General features: G+C 40.3%; 2 protein-coding genes across 4 annotated transcripts; one reads left to right on the top strand and one right to left on the bottom strand.

The window, feature by feature from the left end:
• Positions 1 to 135: 135 nt before the first annotated feature.
• LOC4325314 (pentatricopeptide repeat-containing protein At3g54980, mitochondrial) lies at positions 136 to 5,243 on the top strand. 3 transcript variants are annotated; one of them, XM_015766696.3, is made up of 4 exons: positions 136 to 2,755; positions 3,690 to 4,006; positions 4,678 to 4,803; positions 4,937 to 5,243. In XM_015766696.3, the coding sequence occupies exon 1, from the start codon at positions 242 to 244 to the stop codon at positions 2,642 to 2,644; it is 2,403 nt and encodes an 800-aa protein (XP_015622182.1). In that variant the 5' UTR covers positions 136 to 241; the 3' UTR covers positions 2,645 to 2,755; positions 3,690 to 4,006; positions 4,678 to 4,803; positions 4,937 to 5,243. The 3 variants fall into 3 exon arrangements, with proteins under 3 accessions (XP_015622182.1, XP_015622180.1, XP_015622181.1); XM_015766694.3 differs by having other exon boundaries at positions 3,676 to 4,006; XM_015766695.3 differs by having other exon boundaries at positions 3,657 to 4,006.
• A 920-nt stretch (positions 5,244 to 6,163) lies between these two features.
• On the bottom strand, positions 6,164 to 10,810 carry LOC107278125 (tau-cadinol synthase). The gene is made up of 7 exons (XM_026027078.2): positions 10,484 to 10,810; positions 10,023 to 10,287; positions 9,399 to 9,774; positions 9,096 to 9,314; positions 7,811 to 7,946; positions 7,337 to 7,585; positions 6,164 to 6,701 (listed from the first exon to the last, which is right to left on the bottom strand). Exons 1-7 carry the CDS (start codon positions 10,754 to 10,756, stop codon positions 6,384 to 6,386), a joined length of 1,836 nt encoding a protein of 611 aa, XP_025882863.1. The 5' UTR covers positions 10,757 to 10,810; the 3' UTR covers positions 6,164 to 6,383.
• Positions 10,811 to 18,062: the final 7,252 nt, after the last annotated feature.

The raw sequence follows: 18,062 nt of genomic DNA, 5'->3' as shown, positions 1-18,062 counted from the left end.
TATAAAAATTTTATTTACAAATTACTTTTTATTTGCAAATATGCCGTTCACATGTTCTCTGCTTGCTGAGAAGTGAGAATTGAGAACTGAGAAGACAGTCTCCAAGATATGCATTGCACAGCGCGTATTCGTCGCAGGAAACGGCGGCATATGCAAGCGAGAGCAGAGCAGATCTAAACCCAAAACAACGCAAAGCCCTCTCTCCTCCTCCTCCCCCGCGACACGACACTGTCGACACACCATGCGCCAGCCACAGCTCCGCGCCGCCACCTCGCGCCCGCTCTCATGGCGCTCCAACTGCACGGCTGCTGCGGCGTCCGCCTCCCAGCCGAGCGAGCCGCTCTCCGCCCACTTCACCAACGGCCGGCCCCTCTCGCGCGCCCCGGCCGTGGTGAGGGACCTCTCCTCGGTGCTCCGCGCGATCCTCGCCGCCTCCCCGTCCTCCCACAGCCGCGCGTACCCGCTCCTCAAGTCCGCCGCCTTCGACGCCCGCCTCGCGCCGGACGCGCTCGTCGACGCCGTCCTCTCCGCCGTGGGCGGCCCGGGGTCACGGCAGGCCACCGCGCTCCTCAGCCGCCTCCTCGCCTCCCTGTGCCGCGCCGGCCGCGCTGGCGCGGCCGCCGCCGCCTACGCCAGCATGGAGGCGCGCGGGGTCACCCCGGACGCCAAGTCCCGCACCGACCTCCTCGCCGTCACGGCGCGGAGCGCGTCGGCCGCGGACGCCCTCGCGCTGCTCGCCGAGATGCGGGGGAAGGGGCGCCCCTTGGACGCGTGGATGTTCGACGTGGTGATGCGCGCTTGCTTCAAGGAAGGGATGTACGACGACGCGGTCAGGCTGTTCGACGAAATGCCTGCCTCTGAGATCGAGCCCGACCAGCGCGTGTGCTCTGTCGCTATCGCGTCCCTATGCAAGCTGCGTGACGCCAACCGTGCTCTGCTGGTGCTGAGGAAGATGCAGGATGCGGGGTTCGTGCCGTGGGACTTCACGTTCAACTCCGTGGTGGATGTGCTCGTGAAGGGAGGGAGGATGGAGGAGGCGCTGCACATAAAGGATGAGTTGCTTGCTACGGGGAAGAAAATGAGTGTGGTTCTCGCAACAACGTTGATGCACGGCTATTGCTTGCAACGGGAGGTTAGGAAAGCGCTGGATATATTCGAGGAGACACTAAGGGACGGTCTGGTACCAACCGATGTAACATATACGGTGCTGATCAGAGGTTGTACTGAAGAGGGGATGCCAGAGAAGGCCTATGAGCTGTGCCGCCAGATGAGAGATCATGGATTGTTGCCGAGCACAAATGAGTTCAATATGGTTATCAAGGGCCTTTTGAATGATAAATTGTGGAAGGATGCTGTAAGCTTGTTCAAGGAGATGGCTGATTCTGGGATACCAGATGCCTTCACATACAATATACTAATTCACTGGCTCTGTCAGCGTCGCAAAATTCGCGAAGCGCTTAACTTGTGGGAAAAGATGAATGAAACAGGAGTGAAACCATATATCGTGACATACCACAGCTTGTTGTTGTGTTATTGTGTGAATGGGTGCATGGATGAAGCAGTCAAGCTGTACACTGAGATGCCTGGAAAAGGGTTCACACCTAATGTTGTCACTTACACAACGCTGATGAAAGGGCACATAAATAAGGCTGCTTTTGACAAGGCTTATGCCCTCCTTGCTGAAATGAAACAGAATGGAGTCTCTTGCAATGATTATACATACAACACTCTCATAAATGGCCTTTGTGTGGTTGGCCGAGTTTGTGAAGTTGGTGAAATGCTGAAGAGATTTGAAACTGAAGGTTTTGTTCCAACTGCAATGACATACAATAGTATCATCAATGGATTTATAAAAGCTGGCATGATGGGCTCAGCATTTGCTGTGTATCAGCAGATGTGTGCAAAAGGCATACCTCCCAACATAGTAACATATACCAGTTTCATTGATGGATACTGTAAGACTAGTTGCTGTGACCTGGCACTGAAGATGCTAAATGATGTCAGGTGCAAAGGCCTTCGACCTGATATCGCTGCATATAATTCCTTAATATTTGGGTTTTGCCAAGAGGGGAATATGTCTCATGCACTGCAAGTTCTTGTCCTTATGCTGAAAGATGGTCTTTTACCAAATATTTCAGTCTACAACAGTTTCATTACAGGGTACAAGAATTTGAAAATGATGGAAGAAGCTTTGAGATTGTACGAGAAAATGATTAAAGAAGGAATTGATCTTGATACAGCAACCTACACTACCTTAATTGATGGGTTCTCAAAAGATGGCAATGTAACCTTTGCATTGAAACTATACTCAGAGATGGTGGCTAAGGGTAATATTCCTGATCATATTACTTTCACAGCATTAACACATGGTCTTTGCCGCAACGGAGATATCGATGATGCTAGAAAATTATTGGATGAAATGAATAGGTTAGATATACGCCCTAATGTTTTGATGTACAACATGTTGATAAACGGATACCTCCGTAATGGAAAGCTGCAAGAAGCGTTCCGGTTGCATGATGAAATGCTTGAAAGGAAAATTATGCCAGATGATACAACATATGACATACTAGTTGGCATGAAATCTTTGGGAAGTGACAGTCCCATTGACGCGGAGAATCCTAATTTAAGTTCCACAGGATAAGGATCAAGAGCTGGCTTGAGAAGATTAAACTTTCCATTGTATGGCCAGTGTCAGATTATGAGTTTTGCTATATATAAAGTGAAATCTTAGCTATGGCAAATAGAAGCAAAGGTAAGCATTGAGATTCAGTTACTAACAAGAATTCACCTTTTATTATTATGTAATCTCTATTTTACCATTGGCACTTTGTGATTACTTCTGTACTATACATTAATTTGTGTCCAATCAATGTACATGATTTTCCCTTTTTGGTATTATTGTTGAACTTCGCAAAAAAAAAAAACACTTAGAGCTTGATTATAAACTGCAACTGATAAATTTATCTTTTATGTGACCATGCCCAACACATCTCAAGTAATGGCGTCTGGTTGGGCCTGCCTTGAATGGTCAATAACTCAATATATCCTCTGTAAAGAAATAAGTTTGATTGCTATTCATGACCTTGGTAATTTTGACATGTTTAATATCTGCATGAGTTGTTTCTAGTTGTACTTTCTGATCTATTACCTATTTACTTGCTGCATTCACAAGATAAGAGAAATGGCATTATTGTCGGACCTCAAAGATCCATAATGATTAATATAGGGTACTAACTAGACTGGAGACTTATGAGGAATCCTAATCTTGCATAGATAAAGGGATGAACCTTGTTTCCTCATAGAATTAGCAGAATGGATCAATGCTCTTCTGGGCTGTAGAACCCGACAATAGAGGAAAGATTCACCTAGAAAGTTTGCTTAACACCAATAGAGCAATGAACAGGACATCGATCTAACTTCTATGCCAAATAAATTTAAAAAATACTAGGTTTTGTACTGTCATTGACTTCTGGTGTTTCAGAAAGGTCAATTCGTCAGGTAAATTGTATTGAGACTTTCAAATTTCTGCCATTTTCCTAAGGTAAAACACGATGTGTGTCCTCAGGTTTTTGTTGTGAACAAATGCTTACAGTTAACCAGCCAATGATGAAATCTTTCTAAAAGCATGCATGATTTGTGCTTACAATTAGCAGAATGGATTTATCTGTGCAGTCTGCATAACTCAGGCTGTTGTATCGGCACTGTCAACCTTGAGGGGAGGGCAAGCGTTGATTGAGCTGAGGATGGTGAGGGGCGTGTTGCTGTGGTGCGCGAGTCTGTTGATCATGTTGTAGAACATCACCCTTGCCTGCAGTGTGCTCCCTCACCAAATCCAGAAATTCATCATAAAAGAGGATGGAGATGGAGACAGATGGAGCAGCTCATGTCTTGATTCACCTGATGCTCACTACACTCACATTACCTCCTCTACTGGTTGTTCGGAGAGGCAAGGGGCGGCTGCCAAGAGAAGTAACTAGTAGAGGATGATCAATGAACATCTAAGGTATTTCTACCTTGCCTTGCATTATATTCCATAAAAGAAAGTGTCATCTATTGGACTCAGATTTTCTACAGGACAAATTCCATAAACAAACTGTGCAGTACAACTCTCTGTCTGGTAGCAGGTATAATAACAATATGGTAACGTGTACGTGAAAATAGACATGACCTATTAAGGATTTTCTCACCTATATAGATTGAGGAGGGAAGGACACAGTGGCTGAGAGAATATTACAGTTTCTTAAAAGTCAACATCACCCTCATCCTGGTTAACTTCACTGCCGTTCCTACACATGATTCATATTGCGTCCTCTTTTTTCCTGATTAATCCTGTGTTACTGTGGGTTATTACTTTCTTCTGTTTTCTCTAACCCCGTCTGCCAGTGAGCATATGTGCTTGTTTTTATGTTTATGTTTGCGTTGTGCTATCTTCGGCATGCTCCACCTGTGGAGCTGAGCTGCCGACGGATGCATGTGAGTAGCAAGGTGTCGCTGCGCTGGGCGTTGCGGACGAGCCTGCATTGCTGTCGTGATGGTTTCTCTCAATTCGCCAAAGAGTAGTCCTTTTTTTTTTTTTTGTGTGTGTGTGTGCTCCCTTACCTGTGCCAACTTAAACTCCTTCATTGCTGTCTTTTTTGTCAGTAACTACATATCATGTTAACTTGCTTATGCCAGATGCTCAATGAACGCTAATCAAAGGAGGATATGTTTGACAATGGGACAAAGTCTTAAAACGCTGTACTGGCTAAAGAAGAACAAATATATGGAATATTGGAATCATCTGCCAGGCTTCTCTGGGAGGTACCTCCAATTGAACTTATTTATCTGTTTGCAAATTAAATGGTCTTCTCTTATATTTGACACCGCAGAAGAAATTAGGCATCCAGAATTTTGTTGTGATTCTAAAATCTTGCTATACCATTTTGTTATGCAGCACATCTCCATTCTTGACAGCTTTTCACTCGTGTCCAAATCATAACGATTTTACCAAATATAAGGATTCTAGAAAGCTTCAAAGGTTATGGTTTGTCGTTGCAATTGCCAATGTCTATACTATCGTTCACCTGCCTACTGTTGCCTACAAATCAATAGAATTATTCACAACAATCGTCTGAGGTTTGTGACTGTACAGTTCACCTGGATGTTTGCACATAACCCAGGTAATGCTATTTATCTGCTTTGGACGCAGTATACGCTGATAAACCCATTACTGAGAAAAGCACTCCTTTTGGGCTGTTGCATGCATGCTGAGTTATTTGATGATCTGGCCCTTGTTTAGATCAGTGCTGCTGCTTAAAAAAAATATCTGCTCTAGAGACCAGGAAATTCAAGTAGGCTCATGACCATCTGCAGTTTGGTTGTTGTAAAAATGGTTTTTGTTTCTTGCATAATTGACACCTATTAAGTATTTAAATTACATCCTCAACAATATATTCTACGGATGGTTCATGGTGCTTTTAAATCTTCAATACTGTTCATGTATATATTGTACTCCCTCCCTCCATCCCAGTTTGATCATCACATAAGATTTTTTTAGGTTTTCTCAAAATGATCATCATAACAAAAAATATTTTGTTTATTTGTGCAAAGAGTAAATCCGCATCGTGAAATGCCATGCAACAAACATTCTATTGGTTCAATGCATATAACGTTTAAAGTGTGAATTAATTTTTGTTGGACATGAAACGACAAAGCACCTTAATCAATGAGGATTAATTTCACAATGATGATCGATGAGGATTAATTTCACAATGATGAATGTTTTGGTGTCTTTGTCTTGGTGTTCTTTGCTTATAAGATGATCATATTGGGATAGTAAGAGTATTGCTTTAAGTTTGTTGCATAGTAGTACAACTTAAGGAATATTCCCAACAAGCTACTACTTTCTTGTAAGTGAATCTCAATAAGCTGCTACTTGGCCATACTATTTTCGTATTCCCTTTGTCCCTTACTGGTATGCTGCCCGTGGGTTAAATCTTAAGACTAGCAAAGCTGTAAGGCTAAATATAAATGTGTGTTTAGCTCCACATGTCAGCACACACGGTCCTCCATGTGGGAAATGGGGATAATTGGTGGAATGGCCTTTCCCGCTTTACATAATTTGAGTGGTTCTTCCCTTTTGTCTCCGAGTATGCAAGTTTTCCATGTTAGATGTAGAGACCAGTTTAATTCATTGTTAGAAAAAAAATGTATTGAATCGGTACCTCAAATCTAAAGGATTTTTTTTTCATGTGTGCAAATGAGCCGTCTAATATGCACAAGCAGAGGGATATACAGATAATTCTCCAATGTACGTGTGATTTGATTACATCCATGTCCTGTACCTGTACGCCTGTCTTAACATATATATGGCCATTTTCCGTGCCACTTCAGCACCAAGTTTACATATCTTCAATTGTATCTAAATGATCAAGGGGAATAGGGTTGACGAAATGACTCTCGAACATATCCTTCAACTCGTGGCTATTGGTGTAGCCGTCCCTCTTGCCATGGAAGAGGAGGGCGATGGACATGGACACATTGGCGATCCGCTGCACGAACGGGAGGTACACGCGGTCCTCAAAGCGCGCCTGGTTTAGGGTTCTCCATGCGCCTTCCACCATTTCACTTATCTCCGCCTCCGCGACATCGCTTGTCACGCCATGCTCCTTCATGTAACACTCCACGGCATTGGCCACGTCCATCTTCTCCCTCCCATTCTGCGTGCCACATATTATAAGTATGCTATAGGGTAATGGCGAACACAAGATTTTAGCTATAGGGTACACCACTACTAAAACATATAGTTAAATAGAAAAAGAAAATATAGTTTCCTTGCCGAGAAAATCAAGTGATAATTTTGACACTAGTGCAAATAAAGATCAATCATGAAAAAAAAACTCTATAAAACAACTAAGAAAAAATTATTACAAGTTTTAAAAAGAGGTTTATTTGATTTTTTTTTAAAAATAAAAAGTTCTAGAAAAAACACAATTTAACAATTTAAAAATCATAATAATAGAAAACGAGTAAGTTATAGTTTGGAGTAGAGAAAATAACAATGCATTATTAGTTCACCATGAATTGGCTTATATTTTTTTATTCAAAATAACCACATTGCCCCTGGCATCTAAACTGAAAACTTTCCATATGGGAAGTTCATCAAGGAAAAAAATTACTTAAATGTTTTTTTCCTAAATAAGATGAACTCTGACCAATGGAATTTCAACACTCAACCAAATATGAAAACCAAAATTTATAACATTCATATATAAAGTTATAAACCCAAGAGTGAGCGATCTAGCTGGCATACATGCATGCATATTAGTACTAGTAAGTATTAATTAATTAGTACCTGTGATACAGCCAAATCATCCATGAAACGTGACACCTCTCCAAAGGCCCTGCCAGCATCAGCGTAAGACAAGGCCCAATCAAAGGCATCCTTGGTAGCTATGTCACCCATGCCTACGATTATACTGACAGGTAATTCTATAGCACCTCCGGTTACGAGGGACACGGTCGCATGCTCTGTAAAGCTTGGAATGTATTTTTGATGGAACCACTCAGCTTCCTGGAGGTAATTGTTGGATAATATTTGAAACTGCATGTGGCAAAAAAAACAGAGTATAATTAAGATAAATACATATTTTTGAAGATGTATGTATTAATTCTTAAAGTTGCTAGTTCAGATTTTTATACGTAGGAGTTGATTGAAAAAACAATTTCTTTTTTGTCCATTTCTGTTATGGACGATTATCTATTTATCCATTTCTAAATTATAAGCTGTACATAACTTTGTTGAAAAGTTGTATACGACGCTTCGTACCGCTTTAATGTTGTAAGCATTACGATATTTCTCATGTGGTTCCAACTCATCTTCAAAGTCCCTAAAGTTGCTCATAATACTGAGAAAGAACCTCTTCAGCCCCTCCGGTACAAGTGAAACAGCATTCTTATCCCATCTGCATTGTCAATTTGAGAAAATATGAGAAAACCATGATGATTTTATCAAAACTATTGGTTATTTGCTACTACTTTGGGTAGTATCTTAGAAAACTATAACGATAGTTGATGATTTTCTTATACAATGGGAAAAAAAACTGATTTGCCCCTCTAAACTATTGTGTTCATCGGATTTAGCGCCCTCCTCCCACTCCCAGAAAAAAAAAAACTATAAACCCTATGGTACATAGGAGGGGGTCAAAGTGGGCCAAAAATGGAGGAGACGAATCTGATTGCTGCTGCTCTTCATCCCCTCCTCCCTCACCTTCCATCATGGTCTACTGGCTAGCTACATGGGTGCCAGATTGCATGTTTGATGAGCTCATGCTCATGAACAACAGAAGAAGATCCTTTGGTTGTCCCTCTTAGAACAGGTACAATAGCAAGCTATAATCTCATATCGAGAAGAAAAGAGAAGGGAGAGAAGAAAGCGGACTACAGATTTATAGCCGGCTGCAACACGAACTCCAAGACGTTATGCGTGGATGAGAGGTGGGACCGAGTATTAATGGTATAGTATATTTTTATAGTTAACTATTGTATGAATGGCTATTAAATTAGCTATAGTTGTTTTGGAGCCAACAGTTGGCTATACTATTAAACTGAGGTTTAGTGGCATCAGTGCCGAGGATGCTAGTCATTGGCTGACACGCTTTGGTCGGTAGCCTCCTAGAGCCTATTGCATTGGTTGACATGGAGAGCAAAATCAAAAGGAATTGAAGAAGGTGGAGGTGATATGTGGGGATCGGATGCCATGCAGGACCAAAATTGTCTTGTATTGGACTCATGGTGTATTTTATCTGATATTAGGAGTTTAGGAGGATCAAGCTTGTGGTATCATAGGTAGAGCATGTGTAAATAGGACTTTTCCCTTCCAAACTAAAGTAGAGATGCAAATGGTTAATCCCGCTACCCACGTAAAAATCCGCTTACTCATTTTATATATGCTAGTACAAAATTTGGAAGAAAAAATAAACTACAAGTGGGATAAGCAAGTAAAAAAAATACCGCTAGCCCGTCCCACTTACATCCCTATTCCAAACTAGGCATCTCAACATCCTTATACATGCATGTATTAGTTCTCAAAATGAAGGGAATAAGAAGTTGACCTTTGCAGTGCTTCATTGAACTTCCGAGCCTCTTCCAATGTCGCATGCACATCATAGGTATCATCAAGTAGAGAAATTAGCATAATTTTCTTGGCGAGCATCATGCGTGCACGTGCGTACTCTTTCTCATAGTACACAATGTAAGCACAAAAGTAACACTCAACCACACGATCGCGGGTGTAGTCTAGGTTAATGTCACTGGAAACATCCTTCCACCACCTAAAAAATATATTAAATATAAATTAATTCTTTTTCTCAATATTATGATTAGTAATGACATTATAGAGTGATTAGAAGACTTGCCGACAAATATGCTTGAGTTCCTTCTGGTGAAGTTTTTGTAAAATGTTAAAATCAAGCTTGGCTAGCTCTGAAATGGATGGGTTAAATGTATGCTCTTGTGCAGTATACTCGAAGATAAAATTTAGCGCCTCTACTCTCTTCAAGGTCCTTGGTAATGGTATTTGGAGGGCACGCTTTACTTGTTCAGCCAGCGGGAACTCAAGGCTACCACTTAATAATTCCAGGTGATGGGTTGCAAATAAGATAGCTTCTTTGAGTGCCCTCTCATTATGAGTTAGAAGGTAAGCTGCATGGTACAAACTTAACAAGCCCTTCGGGTCATTATTTATGTCACTCTTGAAGCTCCCATCTTCACATTTGAATTTGTTGAATTCGTCTGTGTATAGCATAAACCATAAAAATTCAAATACGAGTACTTTAGAATAATTAATTTTATATCTTGATTTATATATTTCTTCTTGCTAATCCCTGAATCTATAGGAGACCATATTCAAGGTTTGTATGGAAAACAATAACTTCAAAGAATTTTTCCATTAAGAATAAAAAAGATCCCCAAGTTTTAAATAAGTCGTAGTCAAAGTGTTATGTATGCCAGTTATTTCATTCCCGAACATAAATACATACCTGGTGAAACCCAATACCCTTGTTGCCTCAGCAAGCGAAACCGAAGAGCAACCTCATGGAGGTTAGAGCTATAGAATTCAATGCTGTGAATATTTCTTAGAGTGGTGTTAATCTGCTCCTCAAAATGATGTTCTATTCCCAAACGTTGGAGTACATCGACCAGGTTCATTTGTTTCACCACATCATCCCTGCAAGCTTCAAACATTCTACCTATCTGCTCTACTAACTGTTCTGCTCTCTCTTCCATCCATTCATTTGACTCCTGCTAGACACATGGAAGCATATATAACAAACATGACATAGAGTGGATTTCATAAAACTATTATTATTTCGTTAAAATTGTTACTTTGATACAACTTCAGCACGATACATATTTTGTTATGAAAAAGATTATAACAAGACCAAACTATCTAGCACGGATTAAATAACGTGTGTGCACATATATGTATACATGTCCATGCCTTGAGTGGTTGGTTGTATTCGATGAAGAAGTCGCCGAATATCGTTGGGTGGAAAGTCGGTGCCATCTTACTAGCAATGGGAGATGACGGCGCTGTGCACTTGCAAGGCATGAGGCGGGCGGCGTGCAGGGAGGACAGCAGTGGATGACGTATCATCATCCGATGAGGAAACGAAGGGCCAGGATGAACCCACATGCGCTGCCAGCAGGAGGCGGTAGGCCACGCTGGAGCTGCAGTGGGCAGCAGCAAGAGGGAAGCCATGTGGCTCTTCATCCCGTTTAGAGCAAAAGTGTACACTGTCGAGTATTATGCCTTAGTGTACCTAGCTAGTGCTGGCTGATTTGGCAGATGCAATTTCAAAGGAGATGTCTTTTTATAGGGCTTCAAAACCGGACGCTTGTTAACTGAACCCGACCAAAGATATTTCAAAATCGCTTTTGTTGTACTAAACCCTTGCTTGTTGGATCCAGCCACAATTTTCTAATTGGCTTTTAAAGGATGAAGAGAATACGATTTGTAGCCGTCAAGAAAGTTCTCAAAGAAAAAGGCATCGATCGAGAAAATACACTCCATTTATCCTAGTTTGATCATCACCTACGGTTTTTGAAGTCTTTCACAAATATCTCTTTACTTATTTATATGTAAAAAGTAAATAAGCATCATTAAATATACTACATGCAACCAACCAAGATTAATTCCTATTGGTACAACTACATGCAATATTTAAAACTTGATACAATCCACGTGATACGAAGCAACATATTACCTTAATCGATGAGAATTAATTATAGAATGATAAAGGTTTAGTTGTCCTTGGTCTCTACGCTATTTGCTTAGGTGATGATGAAAATAGGACGAAAGGAGTATGGTGCACTTATCCATAATTATATATATACAGATCCGTTTTTGTTAGAATTTTAGTGTGGGCATTGATTAATCGACGCTTTTAATTACTAGGATTTTGATATGGTCACAGATAAATGGTTGGTGTTCATCCTTCAGTGTATGGTAATTAAGGAATGTGTAAGAGTGTGTATTTCTTTGTAATAAGATATAGGGTATGTATATAGATAATAATAAATAAGCTAGTCCAGACAACACCATATAAGCTAGGAACTATGGAAATGGGAGGAAGGGAGGAAGAGAGAGAGGAAACCAAATAAAAGAAGTATTATTCCCCTTTTATCTATCCTAAGGTTTTCTTGCTACTGTACTTCATCCGTTCATATTGTAAGTCGATTTAATATTTCTTTCTAGTCAAACTTTTTTAATTTGATCAAGTCTATGGAGTTTAACAATATCTACAACATCAAATTAACTTAATTAAATGTAACATTGAATAATTTTGATAATAGTATGTTTTGTGTTGAAATGTTATTTTATCTCTGTACAAACTTGATTAAACTCTACAAAGTTTGATTTAAAAAAAATCAAAACTATTTATAATGCATCAGTGAGGGCCCAAACTCTGCCCCGCCAGAGATGAAGAGCTTGTTCACTTTGCTACCATTTTTAACCTTATCAAATTTTGGTATTGCCAAATTTTAGTAATGTTGCCAAAATTTTGGCAAGGTTATCAAATTTTGGCAAGATTTTATATGTGCTTATTAAAATTTGGCAACAAACTAAACGTAGCCAAAATTTTAGCAACTTTACCAAAAAAAAATGGTATAATTGAACAGACCCCAAAATCCGTTTTGGGGAAAAACGGCAGTCAAAGAATAATTTTCACTGTAAGTCGGTGGTGGCAACATTTCTACCATGCATGGACCATTATTCATCCAGTCAGAGACTTTCTACTAATTTTCACTGTCAGTCAGTGGTGGCAACATTTCTACCATGCATGGACTATTATTCATCCAGTCAGAGACTTTCCACTAATTTTCACTGTCTGTCTCAATTGTTTTGAGTCAATATTGACTCAACAATTGTCCTTCGAAAACGTAGAAAGCCTGACTGCGTCGAAAATTCGATCTCTACCACTGATCTTGTACTTGGAGCTATTGACTATTCACTACTCAATTGTTGGCTCTTTCCATGAGCATGAACTATTTATTATTCATCCGGTCAGACTTTCTAATTGATCAGTTTCTTGCTCTTGCCGACTATTCATCCAGTCAAGAAAACGTGAAAGACCCGAGACTTTATATATACAGAATATGTGACAAATCGTTAGGCACACATCCTTGTATGATCAAATACTGTTATATTTATATAAATAGATTCCTACAAACCAAAAACTGGGTATTACGAAAATTAGCACCACATAATTTTACTACATATGGTCGATTATAGGGTCAAATGAACATCGACTGGTATATATCCAAAATTGTTGGGAAAATTGTGGGCTTTAACATGTCAGTTTTATGCGGCTCCTGCGGTATTGTACCGTTCGTACTCGTGAGCTTTTTTTGATGTGTAGGTTGTTTCTATCGTTAGTACAGTGAATTTCTGTTACAGGCTTATACTACTGTGGTGCAGTAACGAATTCTATCTGGTATATCAACCAGGTAATAAAGAAAATATATTTTTAGTAAAAAATATTGGTTCTTCTTAAGGCGCGTTCTTTGGTTCAGTAACGTTTCACATCTAGGTCCCATGTAAAAAAAATAATATTTCAATCACCCGTGTTATCCTCCCGTGTAACATACTAAAAATTTATTACTAACAAAAATCTCAACTGTTTGATTAAGTTAATTGAAAATTATAAAAAGTTAAGATCCAACCACAATATGACTCATACGTGTTTGTAAAAAGTTCGTAAAACAAATTAGTATGCATATCGTTCTCCTTTTTGGAGTTTGATTTTTTTTTTCTCTAGTGTGCTGTGTTCGGTTTTTTCGCCCACGGTTCGATTTTAGCTCAGGAAAATTCTGGTGTTACATAATCATGGACCTACTTTTGTTCTAATTATGAAAACACGTCGTTTTGGATATTGGAAAATCTAACTTTGATCACTAATTTTTATTATAAGGATTTTTAGAAAACCTGATAAATTAATGATTCTAATGTCATATTTTTGATAATTTGACTTGAAAATTCTTGAAGATGACATTATCCTTCGTTTTCTGGAGCGCTTGCGTGTGTTTCTTTTTGGGTCCAAACAGAGATTGTTGATGTCCCCAATGTAGCCGGATCCGATAGCAACAGAAGCTTTCGTTTGTAACTGTGGAAATCACACCTCTGGTATACTTGACCGACGACTTATGCCGGCCAGCTTCAGCTTGGATTCTTGTTTGTTGAAACGCACAAATGTGATTAACACAAAGTACACGTGCTTCTACACTTCGCTGATCATATTCATACAACTAGTGGTAATAAAGTCCTAAGATAGCTGACAACTTTTCTTTGTTCAACAGGCCACTGCACACTGATCAGATCAAGATATATACTGTGCAGTACAATACATACATACTCACTCAGGAAAAATGCTCACTCAGTCACTCCGTCCTATAAAAAACGAATCTATAATCGGATGTGACGCATCCTACTACTACGAATCTGAACAAATATACTCTCTCTGTTCTACAGAAAACCAACCTAGTACCGGATATGTCTAGATTCATCGTAGTAGGATGTATCACATCTGGTCCTAGATTTATTTTTTATGAGACGGAGGGAGTATATCCAGATTCGTAGTACCAACTTATGTCACATTAGATTTGGTTTTTATAGGACGGAGGGAGTACATAACTGCTCCATTAATTTTGAGCTCTAATATATGTTCTTAAATTTTGAGTTTAAATTTCAAATTGATTTTAATGTTTTTAATGTAGTTTATTTTCTAGCATTTACTTTTATGTTACTAAGAGAACAAATATAAAAGTTTTTATCTATTTCTTTTATCGTTAACAAGCATTACATTTTATAATCCGTTGTAGGTGAGTAGTCGCTTTTCTTCATCTCGTCAGCTTCACTTCGGAGAGGCGTCTATGGCTGAGTTTTTCGCGTACACGTTTTTCAAACTACTAGGCGGCGGTGTGTTATTTACAAAATTTGTCTATAGGAAAGTTGCTTTAAAAAATAATACTAATCCATTTTTTTAAGTTTTGTTTAACTAATACTTACTAAATCCGTCCCAAAATATAATAACTTATAACCGAATGAGACATTTCCTATCTATCTAGATTCATAGTACTGCAAAATATCTTCTCTGATTCTAGATTCTTATATTTTGGGACGGAGAGAATTAATCTCCTAATCCTTTGCTTTGTTCTCCGTGTGAGAGGACTAAGCCTATGTCGAGCATCTGCCGACCAATGTGTGTACGGTGTACTGGATTCCTGGAATGATCATTTTTAGATAATGGATTTTCATTAATCCGGTCTCTATATCCACGAAGGATATACACAGCTAAAAGGATACATGAGTACTTACACTCCCACCTCAACAAAGAGGAAAACACACAACCAAAAAACAAAAAGAAAACCAAACAACCTCGTGACATCCCTGCTTCTCTGCGTCCTGCCATATTCTCCTGAAACGGCCAGATATTACAAGTGGAAGTTGTCTAGTCGCCGCCGCCCCTAGTGCGCCGTCGATGCAAACCTCCGTTGGTGCCATCTTTATCTGTTTCAGGTAAGCTGACGCCACACGCCGCCAGTTAGCCTACTTTCAACTGTCGGCATTCGCCGTTTAGCCGGAAATAGCCAACCACACACGAACCGACGGGATCGGCTTCCACTTCATCGGATTCACAGTGCTCAGACTACCGCTGTCCTAGGCCGCCGCAGCCCCTAGGGCTGTCGACACCGGTAGGAGCCGTCGTCCTCTTGGACCGCCGCAGCCCCTAGGGCCACTGGCGCCGACGGGAGCCGCCGTCCTCCGCCGCATCTCCTAGTGCCGCCAGCGCCGATGGGAACTGCCGCCGCCCCAAGGGTTGCCAATGCCGACGGGAGCCGCTGGGCCACCACTGCCCCTAGGGCTGCCGCCGCCACTGGGCCACCGCCGTGCTTCACCGCCCCTACCGCTATCCGGAGAGACTCCATCGCTGACGCCTTGCCGCTCCCCACCGCCCTCCCGACCACCTCCAGCCATCCCTAACCCACACGGCCAGGCGCAGGCCCGGCTGCCTCTGGCCACCACTTCCGCACCTCCGCCTCCCACCTCCCCACTGCCACCGTCCTAGCCGCCGCGCAGACGCCGGTCAGCTCTGGCGGCGGCGGGGCTATATCTGGCTGGGAGAGAGGAAGAGATGCGTGAGGGAGAGTAAGAGACGCACGCGTGGGGGAAAGGAAGCACCCCCTCTCACCTGGAATGATTATAGTACTAGAAAATATCTTATTTGATTCTGGGCTCTTATATTTTGAGATGGAGAGAATAATTAATCTCACGCTAATCCTTTGCTTCGTTCTCAGTGTGAGAGGACTAAGCTTATGTCGAGCACCTGCCGACCAGCGTGTGTATACCTGGATTCCTGGAATGATCGTACGTGCTTCTCGATCGCTGCGGTCATCCCCCACAGATCGATCTCAAAGAGTCGATGAGAGACCAAGTGAAAAAAAAAAGAATGACCTAATATTAAATAATTAGAAGGGGTAAGACTTCAAACCAGATCGTCCAGCTCGCTACTTTGTGAAGCTAGCCGGAAGACTTCTGTTGTTTCTCGACCAAGTGAAACGAATTGATATGATATATTGGGCTGGCTAGTGCGCGTGTGGAGGGATCCGTCGGATTCGGAAATAAAAGTATTTAAATCGCGCATTGAAGCTTCTTTTTTTATTCATCTCACAATCATCAGGATAAAGGCCCGCGCGGCGTCGTTAACATTGAGTGCAAAAGTAATTTCATTTAGCGCTTAGTTTACATAGGTCAAGTGTTTTTCATTAGTTTAATTACTTCAAAAGGAAGCATTGGAAAGGTAGTTATATCATGACCGTGTGTCTTAAACATTAAAAAACATAGGATCACACGTATAAATACTATGGCAACAATTGGTCTATAAATAATTAGCAGTCAATTAATATATTATCAGTTTATTTAAATTGAGAAAAATTGAAGCATATAAAATTCGACCAAATTTTATCAACAGAAATGAACTGATATATTTTTTTTGGGGGGTGGGGGGAAGACCCAACGTGAATGAAATGAAACGTCTTGTGAGCAAGTTCCCTTCTTTGCTTCTTGCCTCAACTAATGTATTGTGTTTATTTCCTTGCAAGTCGAACGCACAACAGATTAGCGGCCCCATTGTTTTACATATTCGTGGAATAAGGAGAACGGCACATTTGCAAATAAAAAATAATTTGTGAATAAAACTTTTATATACATGTTCTTATCAATCTCAAAGTAAGGCTGGAAAACAAACTTTGATGAAAATACCCCAAATCATCTTCAAATTTAAGATTAAAAATTTAAATTTTAGCTGATAAGCATAAGCATAAGCGAAAATTCTATAATAAGGTACATCGAAGTTATCATATAAACCGTAAACAGTCTTAACTGCATGCTTCATGGTATGAACGCTACATTTAAAGACAACTTCTATGATGTAAAAATTTCACAGAATGGCAAGTCAATCAACTGTGTTAGATCTGGTAGACAGCATCCGGACATCTGGAGTGCATCAAAACTGACAGTAGGTAGGTGTTAAAAGCATTAAATTTGTCGCTAACATGCACAAGATAATCGGTCTCATCTTTTCGTTTATACTTATATTTATCAACCAAAATTTAAATTTTCAACTTTAAATTTGAAACTTTGCGATTTTTTTCTCATCAAAATTTATTTTTCAGCCTTTACTTTTATATCGCTAAGAACACGTACATAAAAGTTTTATTCACAAATTACTTTTCATTTGTAAATATACCATTCTACGAATAAACCAAACAATGGGGGCCGTTTAGGTTCCAGAAAAGGCGAAAAATCATGCACTAGAATTTTGGATGGAGGGTCTTCTGAGATTTTGAAAAGCTTCCCATGGTGATTTGTCAGCAAGATTTTCCGCCAGCCCGAAAAGTAGACAGTTTATGTTAATTATTATATGAGTTCTATATGCATGGTCACTAGGAAAGATGCAATTCCGTAATAAGGTACATTGAACTTATCATATAAACCGAAAACAGTCTTAACTGCATATGGTTCATTGTATGATTTGTATCAACGCTACGTTTAAAAAAGAAAACTTGTATGATGTAAATTTCACACAGAATGGCAAGATCAATTAACTGTGACATCCAAACTGAAAGTAGGTAAGCATCACCAACAGTCTATCTATTCCATCCCCAATCCTATTTTTTTTGGATTTTGGTTAAAAAAAACTGATCCAACAGATTCCCAAAAGAGCTCTGGATGTTTTGGAGTTCCGAAAAAAATTTGAAAATATATTTTTATTTTTCATATTTTGCATTTATATACATGTCCGAGATTAATTTGCAAAAATATACCCAATCCGCATATTAGATGCGCGGGAGCGACCGGTCCCATAGGCTGGGGATGCGGTATCGCACCTGTCCCGCAGGAAGTTTGCATGCCGAGCGCTCCCGCATATTGGATGTACGGGACCGTGGCTCCCACACGCGTCTTCTCCCAAATTGTGAATACATGTCCCGTAGGAAAAACGGAGCAGTATATTGGCACG

This window comes from Oryza sativa, chromosome 1 (assembly GCF_034140825.1).
Source record: "Oryza sativa Japonica Group chromosome 1, ASM3414082v1".
In the NCBI taxonomy this organism is placed as follows: domain Eukaryota; kingdom Viridiplantae; phylum Streptophyta; class Magnoliopsida; order Poales; family Poaceae; genus Oryza; species Oryza sativa.
The sequence above is the reverse complement of the archived record's forward strand: the minus strand, read 5'-3'. Positions and strand labels throughout refer to the sequence as shown.

Bases quoted from the DNA above. Each gene is read 5' to 3' on its own strand.
- LOC4325314 (XM_015766696.3), top strand. From the start codon at position 242: ATGCGCCAGCCACAGCTCCGCGCCGCCACCTCGCGCCCGCTCTCATGG.
- LOC107278125 (XM_026027078.2), bottom strand. From the start codon at position 10,756: ATGAAGAGCCACATGGCTTCCCTCTTGCTGCTGCCCACTGCAGCTCCA. The intron at 10,288-10,483 runs GCATGGACATGT...CCATGTGTCTAG, and splicing joins AATACAACCAACCACTCAAG to CAGGAGTCAAATGAATGGAT. The intron at 9,775-10,022 runs GTATGTATTTAT...TGCTATACACAG, and splicing joins AGGGTATTGGGTTTCACCAG to ACGAATTCAACAAATTCAAA.